General features: G+C 42.5%; 1 protein-coding gene across 1 annotated transcript in view; it reads left to right on the plus strand.

Moving 5' to 3' along the window:
- Positions 1-633: 633 nt before the first annotated feature.
- GABBR2 (gamma-aminobutyric acid type B receptor subunit 2) overlaps positions 634-13019 on the plus strand; it is a 581362-nt gene continuing 568976 nt past the window's right edge. Inside the window, exon 1 of the mRNA XM_066578831.1 lies at positions 634-990. Coding sequence (XP_066434928.1) covers positions 634-990 — 357 coding nt within the window. The remainder of the gene's footprint in view (positions 991-13019) is intronic.

The raw sequence follows: 13019 nt of genomic DNA on the forward strand, positions 1-13019 counted from the left end.
ATTGTTACTATGTATCATTACTATCTCACCTACTACCAGCATTCCCCGTGCGTGCCTCCCAGGCTTGCAGCTGTATAGAGAGGAGCAGCACTCCGGCAGCTCCAGTGATTGCAGCAGTGCAGGGCCGTGTCTCCCGGGATGAGGTGGTCTCTGCTGCGCCCCTCTCAGGTGGTGTTTCCCCCCATCCACACCTGTGGGGCCGCAGCGCCTGTGATCTAGAGGATCCCCCGTGTGACGCGCTGCAGGTACGGACTCCCCCGGAGGTGAAGCTCTCCCCGCCGCCCGCCTCCTCCCCGACAGCCGCCCCCAGCAGCCTCCAGCCGCGGTGCAGCAGGTGCCGGCAGCCGGTGCATTGTCGGCGCTCCAACAGGGAGCTGTGAAGAAGGAGGCGCCATTGACAGGAGGATTGTCAGGGGTGTGTAGAGGGGAGGGGGAGACCCTGATCCTCGAAGGAAAGCAGGCTAGAGAGGACGAGGAGTCTGGCAGGGACAGCGCTATGTGGAGCTCTCCGGGGCTGCCGTGCAGGAGGTGGGCATGCTAGCTCTGCCCTAGGGCTGCTGACCCGCCTATGCTTGGGGAGCCTCGGTGAGTGAGGGCGGACCTGCTCCATCTCCCCTGCAGTCACACACAGGAATGGCTCCGTCCCCGAGGAGGCTCTGCAGATCGGCCGGCGCTCTCCGTGGTGCTGCTGCTGCTGCCGGAGGTGAACCTGCTCTGCAGATGCCGGCGCTGCCCCCGCAATGCCTGCTGCTGCTGCTCGGGTTGGGGCTGCGACCCGGGCTCGTTGCTGGATCAAGCGGGACAACCATCGAGCAGCCGGCCAACGGCACCTCGTTGTCGATCATGGGGCTGATGCCCCTCAGCGAGACGGTGGCCAAGGGAAATATCGGCAGAGGCATCCTGCCAGCTGTGCTGCTGGCCATCGATCAGATCCGCAATGAATCCCTGCTCCATCCCTACGTCCTGGACCTAAAGCTTTATGACACAGCGGTAAGGATCACCTACTGGGGGGCATGTACCCACCCTAGCTGTTGGATTGTGTGGGCACGGGGCTGTTGGCATAGTTGGTTTACTCTTAGCTATAAGGGATGATGTGCATTGTAGTAGATGGAAGAGGTTCTGGCTGGCTGGCGTTGTGCATTGCGTGATTTCGCCACAACATAGCAACAAGGCACCATTCCTTGAGTGGGAGTCAGTGTGATGATGAAGAGAATGCAGAAATGCAGTATGTGCTGCCAGCCCCATGATGCTGCATAGGTGCATGCTTTACCTTGCTGCATGGCTGTGGATGGTAAGAGCCTTGGACTATATGTCTGGCAGCGCAGGTTCCCTTCCTCTTAAGGTATCAACCACCATTTGATATTCCTATAACATCTTCTATGCATATGCCTCCATTCCATCATATAGATTAAGTTCAGCTGACTGAGCAACAGATGCATTAAAATGTCTCTTATTTCAAGCTTTAGGCAAGCAGTTCTCAGCAATTACATGGGAGATCAGATAATGTCATTCCGTAGGCAATAAAAAGAGTATTTACAAACAAAATAGCATTCTGTATGGGCATTCTTAGGGCTCGGAGAACAGGATGAACATCATTTAGATTGTCCATTGCAGTCACAGTACTGCACAGAAGGGAAAGACTCCTTCTAGGTGTACATGGCTAGTGAATACTAATCAGTATTGCTGGAGCTGAGCCTTGCTAATATATCCTGGAAATGTTATCTCCAAATACATACTTCTATCTGCGTGATGCAAAATATGCTATGGAAATGAGCAAATTCTCCAAGGGTATAAAAGTCAATGTATGTGAACCCGAGCACTTATAGTTCATCATTACGTCACACTTGTATAGTTGTAAGAAAAAATGGTTGTAATATATAGTACAGAAATCATATAGGTTTTATCATGACCTATTCTGTTGTAAAGCAAAAAGATAGGTAGTTAGATAATGAGATAGATAAATAGATATAAGATAGATACATAAATAGATGTAAGATAGATAAGTAGATAGATAAAAATATAAATATGAGAGATAAATAGATAGATATTAGACAGATAGATATGAAATAGATAAATAGATATGAGATAGATAGATAGATAGATATGGGATAGATATGAGACAGATAGATATGAGATAGATAGATATTAGATATATAGATATGAGATACATAGATAGGTAGATAGATATGAGATAGATATATAGATATGATATAGATAGATAGATATGAGATAGATAGATAGATAGATATGAGAAAAATAGATAGATATTAGATATATAGATATGAGATACATAGATAGGTAGATAGATATGAGATAGATATATAGATATGATATAGATAGATAGATAGATAGATATGAGATAAATAGATAGATAGATATGAGAAAAATAGATAGATATTAGATATATAGATATGAGGTAGATAGATATTAGATATATAGATATGAGGTAGATAGATATTAGATATATAGATATGAGGTAGATAGATATTAGATATATAGATATGAGGTAGATAGATATTAGATATATAGATAGAGTAGTTAGATTTGAGATAGATAGACGCTTAGTAACTACAGTAATTGTTTTGTTGTACTTCTCATGTTGCCTGTTCTCTACTAAACATAACTCAATAAGTTTATTCTAGGTTGAAGGATGGTATTGGCTTTCCCTATCCTTAATAGATTCTTGTCATGATTCTATTGAGCGTGTTGGGATGACCCTGTTGATTGAGCAAGTGCCTGAAGATGGCAGTCATTTCTTGTCAAGGAGCTTGATACCATTTGCAAGGCAAACTCTTCAGATTGTTTTTGCTGGAATACTCCTACACCCAGTGACTCTAATGATTGGGGAAAAAAACAACGTAAAGTGTATAATCCTGTTACTGACATGTCCTAATAAGCACTGATTATTATAGATGATATCTTGGATTGGAGAATATGATATTTATAAGCAGGAAATATCATCAAAATGTACAGTCAGTTATGGCATTCTCATATTGTAGAGTCAGTTGAGAAGATAGTTTCCCAATACTCCCTTATCAATATAAAATATAAAATCATCTTATTGGCTTCCTGACTGATTTGTCTTCTGGAGAATCAATGGAGAAGACAGTTTGAAAGTCTCTCATACCCATAATGAATTATTTTACCAGCAATTTACCTTCACTGCTGCTTTGGTATTCCACAAGTATCAATAAAAGGCTGACCTACTGTGTATGTATTTGCCTGCTCTTTGATGTCATGCTTTATGCATTATGTATTTAGAGCAAAGCAAGGGCATATACTAAAGAACAACCAGCTCGAATGTTTCACCATATTTTGAGGCTGTTGATGCAAGCCAAGGTTTTTGGCACTGTATATCAGGGTCTGAGCTCCTTTTGGAGGAAAAGTTGGCAAACTTCTTAAGTTTCTTTCTTATGGCAGATTCATTGCTTGAATACTAAGCCTATAAGTAGATATAGTATATGTATCTATACCATTGGATTCTCCATCTATTTCCCAAGAGATAGACTTGGTAGAATAATTCTACCATCTAATGCAAAAGAATATTTCCAACTTCTCTTTTCCATTATTTCTCCAACATATGCATCTCAACCCTGGACAAGAGTAATAATACACAAACAAATATGCTTAAAGAGGGGCCCCTAAATTTGAGCTGAAACATTGCATATCACATATGTTATACTTTTACACATTGGCATTGTGCCTCGTTTTGATTTTTTGTATCTCTGGGACACATTAGACCCCATGTCCACGGTGCATGCGCAGGGAATCCCGCATGGAATCCAGCACTGCTGGCAGCCAGTGAACCCTGCTTACCTGCATTTGCCGGCAGCGGCATCCATGCGGATCCCTCTACTTCCAGCTTCGCTGTACTGCGCATGGTCCTCACAGCGTGCCGTCAGACATGCGCAGTACAGTTTTGTTTCATGGCACGTCTACAGTGTCAGCTGCCGGTGTGCTATGGATAGGACTTCAACGGAAGCCGTCTCTGCGGGAACCGCACAAAAATGGAGTATGCTGCAATTTGTTTTCCGGACCAAAAGGTCTGCAAATCAAATCCGCATCTTTTAATCCATTTGCAGACACCCATGCATCTCTATGGGTGGCTTGATTTGCGGATCGCTCGCGTGGATTCCGCAAATCAAATTTGCCCGTGGACATTGGGCCTTAGTCCGTGCCCTGAGGCTTGTATCCAATCGCTAAGCACACAGTGCTGTTTTTTTTACAAACATACTGCAGATACATAGTTACAGAGCTGCAATTTTAAGTTCCTGGGCTTCAATTCAAAAGCTGTTACAAGGCCCCCACCTGTGCAATCTATAATACTGGAGTTTTCTTATGTAGCACAAGGGTCTTTAAGATCCCTCAGGTGCCAGTACTTAGAAATGACTAGTACAGCACCTTCACATCTGCTATTCGCCTGAATGACTAGATAGATTGATTGATTGATTTCATTTCCTCCCCCATGCTCTAGTTTTGTTAGCAAATGGCATTTATTTCATGTCAAATCCTAAGCAGATGGTTACCATGGTTTGATTTCTAACTGAAGGTTTTGCAAAGACCTTTTTAGTACTGAGATGTTCTTAATGTCCTAAAAGCAAACCACAGTGTAGCAGCTTATTGGGGTAATCAATCTCATTACAATCTAAGTGGCAGCTCCCTATTGAAATCCATATTGAGTTATCAGTTTCCTAATGTATTTTTCCATTAATTTGCATTTTAATTTGATCACTAAACTGTAAATAGATGTGTACATAAAACTGACAAGTGTCATAAGGATCTTCTAGTGTCTGTATCTGACAGTCGTTATTTATTTACTATTATTGGATTACCATTGGTTATGTTGTAGCTGAAAATTGTTTACTAAACGGTTCTTATACTTAACTTTGTGCAAAGCCTGGGATATTTTCCATAGCATGTTATTGCAATTATTGCTTTGTGTCTTCTTGATTTAGTTTTTATTTTCAGCTCTGCCCATTATATCTGTAACATGACTCCAGGTACTATGTGCGGATCCAGCTCAGACCTTTACACCTACTGGTGTATGGCAGCACCCTTGGAGCAGAAGGCAACGGTGTAGTTTTATGGGATAGGAAGAACATTTGTTTCTATTCTGGCAGACTGTTTCTGAGTATTACTGTTTCCATAAACAATGTTGCAATTGACAGAGCCACATAGATCACTGATGTGAAGACATTTACTTATATTTTAGTATTTTCTGTAGTTGAAGCCTTCAAGTTGAATGAAGGTATGTATGTTTTTCATATGACCTTTGCTATGTTATAATATATTCTGCTGGTTGATCAATAATCTTCCATTAGTATTTAACTTTAGTTCAATATTTGGCTAATAATAAATGCTAGGATACTGTAACATGATTAATTATTCACACTTGACAAAATCTGATCATATAAAGGGAATATTATATCACAATGATAGCTGTAAGCTGAAATATATATATTAATTGTTTAAACATCATTGAGTGAGTTCTTGTAAGGCCATACAAAAGGCAAAGTTGTGATTTATGGGCATATTGCAAGTTCAGGATTACATGCCGCAGCAGCGTTATATAAGTTGTGACATTAGTATGACATTAAGATCTCCGTTAAAATCTGTTACTTACCACCAGCTCATTAACTTCATCATTGTATACTTCCAATGTCTTGGTGTCATTGACCATAGATAAAGGGACTTATGAGGCTGTATTTACAGTTTCTTGTGTGTGTTATGCATTGCAAGATAAAAATGAAATCTATTATTTTCAATGGGTCTATTTACATGTGCGGTTTTTCGATCGCAGCATCGCATAAAAAAGTTGCAGCATGTCCTATTTTTATGTGATTCTGCAGAAAACTCACCCATTACTTTCTATGGGTGAGTTAAGAAATTGCATTGCACTTGCATGTACATGCGAGTTTCATTAGAGTGTGCTGTTTTTGTTTTTTTTTAATTTTCCTATTGAAACAACATGTGATTTTCACGCAAAACGCATTGTATTCACAGGCAAAATGCGATTAAATGTGGACTTTTAATTTTTTTTTTAACAATCACTTTTAATTGGGAGAATTTTAATGTTCAAAAATTAGTAATCTATCTTTATCTCCATTCTGTGTAGCATGTGAAAAGATTATGGAAGCCAACTACAAAGTGGTTTACACCTCTGAGAGCTCTAATTGTTCTTATGTATGGTTAGCTAGTAGATGAGGTGTGCTGGGTAAGGGCTCAGTCAGACGAGCAAATTTTAATTGCATGTATAGGCAAGTTTTTAAAATGGATCTATTAGAACCAGTGCTTTCCAATGAAAGCGGTCACATGTCTCGTTTTTACGTGCGTTTAAAATTTGCTGCAGGAAAATATAGGACAGCGTTTTTCGATTCGCACAAAAATGCAGTTTTCGTGCGAAGCAATGCAACTTTGACAGTAGAAAATCTTACTGTCAAAGCCCCTAAATAAGCCCTAGCTGCAGGAGAAAAAAAACAAAACATCACCTAGAAGCACTGTCAGCTCCGGCGCGTCTTCTCCCCGAGTCCCTGATTCTTCTTCATGTTCTTCTGGCCGTAAATTGAAAATCCCCGCCTCCTAGAAGCACTGCCTCTGATTGGCTGAGCGCTTTGACCAATCCCTGGCCAGAAGAACATGAAGGAGGAGAAGACCCAGGAGGAGAAAACACCTGTCAATGCATGCCTCTTGCTGAGGATCCTCCATTTGGGCGCTGACCGCCGATTCGGCAATGCTAATCCGGCTTAAGTGAGGTTACACCTAGGGCTACTTCACCCAGGCATACTTATGTGTGTAATATGCTGAGAAAAGAACCCATTGCTTTCAATGGGTTCATTCACATTTCAATGGGTTCATTCACATTTTCTTTTCATGTACGTGTATTTCATGCATGTGAAAATAAAAACACCGCATGCTCTACTTTTGTGGCTATGGGAGGTGCACAAATGCGCACATACGCACAGTGCGCTGTGCAATTCTGCTGGACTATTACTCATTAGGCTAAATAGCCATTTAAATTGGGGTATATTGGTCTGCGCATAAAAGCTTTGTACATAGCACAAATAAATTGCGCTAATGTGTGCGCGAAAATGCATACACCTGTGTGAAGGAGCCCTCAGGTCATATCAAGATGGCTGTATACGAGTTCCACCCAAGAAACTAGGGTGCAACTTGCATTGAACAGCAGACAGACGCTCGACTGTCCGATATTCTTAGACCTTTCATATTGCATGTGCTATTCTCATTTGTGAAAATGGACAAGGAAATGACATCCTGTGATTTCTTTGATATGGACCACCATAGAACGGCCATGCGAATAGCCGAAGTGACTATTCTAGGTCCGTGTGGAATAAAGGGACTGCACATGGCCCTAATATACAGCTGACTGAATGGGCCCTTAATTAGATAAAATCTTCTCATCTCACTTAAAATAGCCCGTCGTATCTAGACTTGAATATTAAATCATTCACATCCTATTCTTCATTAACCTATCACTAGGCATTTTAACAACGAGCTTCTTATGATCATTGATTCTACTGCAGATCGACTTACTGGTCATTTGACACCATTTAAATTCTCTTATCCTACATTATTGCATTTGATGGCATTTCAACATATCAGATTTTGCACACTAAACCCCTATTAATTTCCAACTGAGTACATTCTGCAGCGTGCTCAGCATAATCTACAGAACTATGAGAGGACAACATAAATGAGTCGTGTCTGGATGGACAATATTCACAACATGAAAGTCACAAGAAAATAGGAAAATTGGAGCTCCGTCATTCCACAACACACATTTCTTAAGGTTAAATGATAAATTCCCCTCCGCTGCATCAGTATTCCCATATCCTGTTAGCAGAGAACGCTGAATGTTTGCTTTAACATCTAAAAAGACAATAACAAACATTGTAACAACAAAACATTAGATATAAAGATGGTGTAAGACAAACAAATATTCAGCTTCCAAACACATTGTAGCAAAACCCTCAAACACACTCCAGCCCTAACATAATAGTAACAGTGGTAATTACACCGGCAATTATGGACTATCTACTGGTGATAAATCTGGTGACTGGGCAGCCATGGAAGTGTGACAATGTTGTGGGGGCTTCCTGTGCCCCCCTTGTGTGTTCGGCCGAGCATTATCCTGCTGGAAGCTGCCATGAGAGGAACACATGTGGCTGCGGGATGTCCTGAACATATTGTTGACTGTTGTATGCAATGACCACCCAGATCATCACACCAGCAGGGGCCGTCGTCAGTGCCCAAACTAAACCTGGATTCGTCGCTGAAGACAACCCAGTTCCACTCCGTAGCATCCAGTTTTGTTGTACACAACATCCTGCAAACGGAAACTATGGTGGGTGTCAAAAGCAGTACATGTAATTAGCAAGTTTAAAACGAAATGTTCTTCAGTCAACTACTGGAAATGGTTACCGACGGACATAGGGACCATTAACAATGGTGCCACCTGTCTCTGGATGGCAAGCAATTAAAAAGTTGGAGCTGCTCATGCTTGTCAGCTGATCAGACGCTCCTCTCTACTGGTGGTCTGTCCGGGCGTCCTGAGCCCGGTCACCTTGTGTGCCCTCACACATCCACTGGTCACAACACCCCCTAACAGTCTGGTTAGATGGTCCTCTCTACTGGTGGTTTCTAGGGTGCATTCTGAGCCTGGTCACCTTGTCTGCCCTCACACATCCACTGGTCCCAACACCTCCTAAAGTCTGGTCAGACTCTCTTCTCTACTGGTGGTCTGTAGGGGGGTCCTGAGCCCAGTTACCTTATGTGCCCTCACACATCCGATGGTCCCAACACCTCCTAAAGTCTGGTCAGACTCTGTTCTCTTCTGGTGGTCTATCGGGAGGTCCTGAGCCCAGTTACCTTGTGTGCCCTCACACATCCGATGGTCCCAACACCTCTTAAGAGTCTGGTCAGATGCTCCTCTCTACTGGTGGTCTGTTGGGGGGTTCTGAGCCCAGTCACCTTGTGTGCCCTCACAAATTCACTGGTCCCAACACCTCCTAACAGTCTGGTCAGACGCTCCTCTCTACTGGTGGTCTGTAGCGGTGTCCTAAGCCGGGTCGCCTTGTGTGCCCTCACACATCCACTGGTCCCAACACCACCTAACAGTGTGGTCAGACGCTCCTGTCTACTGGTTCTCTATCAGGGGGTCCTGAGCCCGGTCACCTTGTGTATCCTCACATATCTTACTGGTCCAAACACCTTCTAACAGTCTGGTCAGACGCTCCTCCATAATGGTGGTCTGTAGGGGGCGTACTGAGCCTGGTCACCTTGTGTGCCCTTACACATCCACTGATCCCAACACCCCCTAACAATCTGGACAGAACGGCCAGTGGGGGGAAATTCATGGATACGACCATCCAGCTTCTCACATCCCAATAATACGCCCCTCTCAGACTCTGGTAATGGGGTGAAATCTCATCTCTGCGTTGTAGAGGCATCTTTTTTTTTTTTTTTTCCCCAACTATTTTGCCTATTAAAAGTATTTCCCAACATTCTCCAAAACCAATTATATCCACTCTCAAAACAATTGCTGCTTTCCTTTTGAACTCGCCCTACACATGTCAGTGGGTTACATCTAGTAATGCAGCTGAATTGCACTGGACTGAATGAAGCTTTGCTGCAGTTCTGCTCAGTACTTTTGGACGGGTGTGGTGCTGTTTTTGGAGAAAAAGTAGCTGTGTGTTTCTAATCCTAGGAAACCGCTTTCGAGTACTCCATGCCAAAACTCAATGAGTATCACCATATGATATTGTAAATATAGATTAGAAACCAGTCAAGGCTTATTCTATTAGATCCCCTCTCTGTTCCATGTTGGCTTCTTTGTTTTCCAATGAATAATTAACCAGTTGGACAATGCAACAGGAAGACGTGATGGATCATATTTCCCCCTCAAATCCACCTTCCCAAGATGTTTCCTCCATTCTTCTGAGTTAAGTATGGCCAAGTGGATTCTCAGTACTGGACTAGGTGTTTTCACCCTATAAGGCTTCTTTCTAGAGATGAGCGAGTATACTCGCTAAAGGCAATTGCTCGAGCGAGCTTTGCCTTTAGCGAGTACCTGCCCGCTCGAGACTGAAGATTCAGATGCCGGAGGAGCGGTGAGTAGCGGCTGTCAGCAGGGAGGAGCGGGGGGGAGAGAGGGAGAGAGAGATCTCCCCTCCGTTCCGCCCCGCTCTCCCCCGCAGCTCCCTGCCCGCTGCCGGCACCTGAACCTTCAGTCTCGAGCGGGCAGGTACTCGCTAAAGGCAAAGCTCGCTCGAGCAATTGCCTTTAGCGTGTATACTCGCTCATCTCTACTTCTTTCACATGAGCGCATATCGGCCAGCGTTTTCACGGCCAGCCGATATGCGCCATGATCTGCTGCATTGGATTCCAGGTGTTTTTACGTCGGAGCCAAAACATAGTTCTGGGACTATGTTTTGGTCGGAATACATCCAGCCGCTGCACGGGCTCCTATGCGTCCCAACACCCATAGGTGGGAGGGAGTTTAGCAGCATGGCTGCTAAACTCCCTCCCTCTGTTCTCCCCCCACCAGTGCAGGCTTACCTGTCTTCCTCCCCTTCGTTCTGTGCTCCGCCCCAGCCCCGCCCCCTTCCATTGCACAGAACAAGAGGGGAGGAAGACAGGTAAGCCTCCAATGAGGAGGGAGGGGAAATGGGAGATGGCCTGTTGAGGTCGGCGCATTTGTGCCGGCCTTACCAGGCCATATGAATGGGCGCACAAACGTTTGATTTGTGCGCCAGTTCACCAGAATTTTTACAAGCAATGTAGCGTATATCGGCCGGCTGTGAAAACGGTTGGCCGATATGCGCTTGTGTGAAAGAAGCCTAAGTCTGTCCTTTAAAGAATAGTAGTGGGAATTGCAGCATGTAGAGCAATGAACCAAGTAGCTTGCTTGCCTATGTTCTTGACAAAGAGAAAGAGAAAAAAGTCCTCAGCGCTCAAATGCATGGATACAGTGTGCCTGGTAAGATGGAGAAAGTATGCATAAGATGAACTTACTTCACGGAGGCGTCTCTGATAGAGGCGCCCCCAGTCCCAGCAGACGTAGCAGATAGCCGTTGGCAGCAAGAGTAGTAGCTCCAATTGTTTATGAAGTAAGTTCATCTTATGCATACTTTCTCCATCTTACCAGTCACACTGTATCCATGCATTTGAGCGCTGAGGACTTTTTTCTTTTTCTCTTTGTCTATATTGACTCCACCATATCTATGATTGGAGCTTCCTTTAGCTGCTCTACAGCGCACTAGGTGCCTGTATCACTTTGGGTCCAGGTACCATCAATCTGAACAAGGTGTCCACATCTATCTCTCCATTGCCAAATTGAATGACGTCCTGGGATATCTGAATAAGTGAGCGCCGCCTACCCAACTTTTTGATTGCCTATGTTCTTGAGAGGGACGGATACTAAGAAATGTATGCAATAAAATGAAGTGGACTTGTTGGGGGGTATATGTGGTGTTTTTTGTAAATATACTCTTTACAACAACAACAATAACATTTGTGTTTTCAATATTTTTCAGTTTTAATGTTAAATTATTGGTATAGTCTATAAAATACTGAAATTGGTCCATTGGTCAAAAATCCATTTTTGTTACATTGTATACAACAATGAAATGAAACAATTTATTTTGAGTACAAGTAGTGAAAAGAATTCGACTACTCCTGGAAATAAGGCAAATAGTACAAAAAAAAAATCTGGAAAATCCCTTATATTTCACATAGTATATCTCTATATGGATAGAACAGAACTGAAATTGTTACATGCTGCGGGAATTTTATAATTAGAAACAATTGATTGTAATGTCTTATCTATACTTTTGGAATCCTGGTCATACGCCAACTACATTATCTAAACTGTAGCCCCAGAGAGTTAAATGACAAATTCAGCTCTACTACACGACTATTTACATGTCCTAATACAAACAAGTGTTAGTGTTTGCTAATGACAAAGTTACTTTAATAATGATGTTGAAATTATTGCTAAGTAATTAAGTCAAATCAGCATATGCTAATTAATGTTGCTATTTGACACGGCTCTGATGGCATTCCCATATATATTTACGGATATGTTTAACACCTACTCCACTCACACAGCTAAAAAGTCCAACCGCAACCCACAGATTGCAAAATGTTCACCAAGGTAGCTTGGGAGTCACACCACAACCCCATTGACTTCAACAACAGTGCAAGGTCACTAGGCTGCACAATGGTCGTTGATCGTGTGACCCCTGTCATGCCAAAGTGTCTATGTAGCCCTAGCATGTGATTTAACTTTGTTCCATGGCCATAGACATGCCAGGACGAAGTTGAATACTGTTGAAAACCATAGGTACACATACACCCTGGATACAAGGCACAGTACTAAAATACATAAATGGAGATGTTGACACGACCATTGCGTCTACAAGTGTTCCATCTCGTTGTATTACAAAACTAAGATCAGATCAGTGAGGAAATTACCATTTTATGTATTTGCGGAAGCTGAACTTTGAAAGCCCTGGGTCTAGAAATCTTTTCTTTTTGTATATTTTGTAAATTCTCAGCTTGTCCTGACGTTTCATGGTTGGAGGAAAATCACAAGTTGCAAAATTCCGTTTTGGAGCTCCTGCGTGAGGAGCTAGGACTTGAGGACCATTCAGAGTTTCCACCTTTGATGGTTTCTTCATTCAGCACTTATATTCTAAAGTAGTGCTTTCTTCATTTAATATCTATCTATCTATCTATCTCTCATATCTATCTATCTCATATCTATCTATCTATCTATCTATCTCATATCTATCTATCTATCTATCTATCTATCTATCTATCTATCTATCTATCTATCCATCCATCCATCCATCCCATATCTATCTATCTATCTATCTAATATCTATCTATCTATCTAATATCTATCTATCTATCTATCTATCTATCTATCTATCTATCTATCTATCTATCTATCTATCTATCTATCTATCTATCACATATCTCTATCTATCTATCTATCT

This window comes from Eleutherodactylus coqui, chromosome 9 (assembly GCF_035609145.1).
Source record: "Eleutherodactylus coqui strain aEleCoq1 chromosome 9, aEleCoq1.hap1, whole genome shotgun sequence".
Lineage (NCBI taxonomy): Eukaryota > Metazoa > Chordata > Amphibia > Anura > Eleutherodactylidae > Eleutherodactylus > Eleutherodactylus coqui.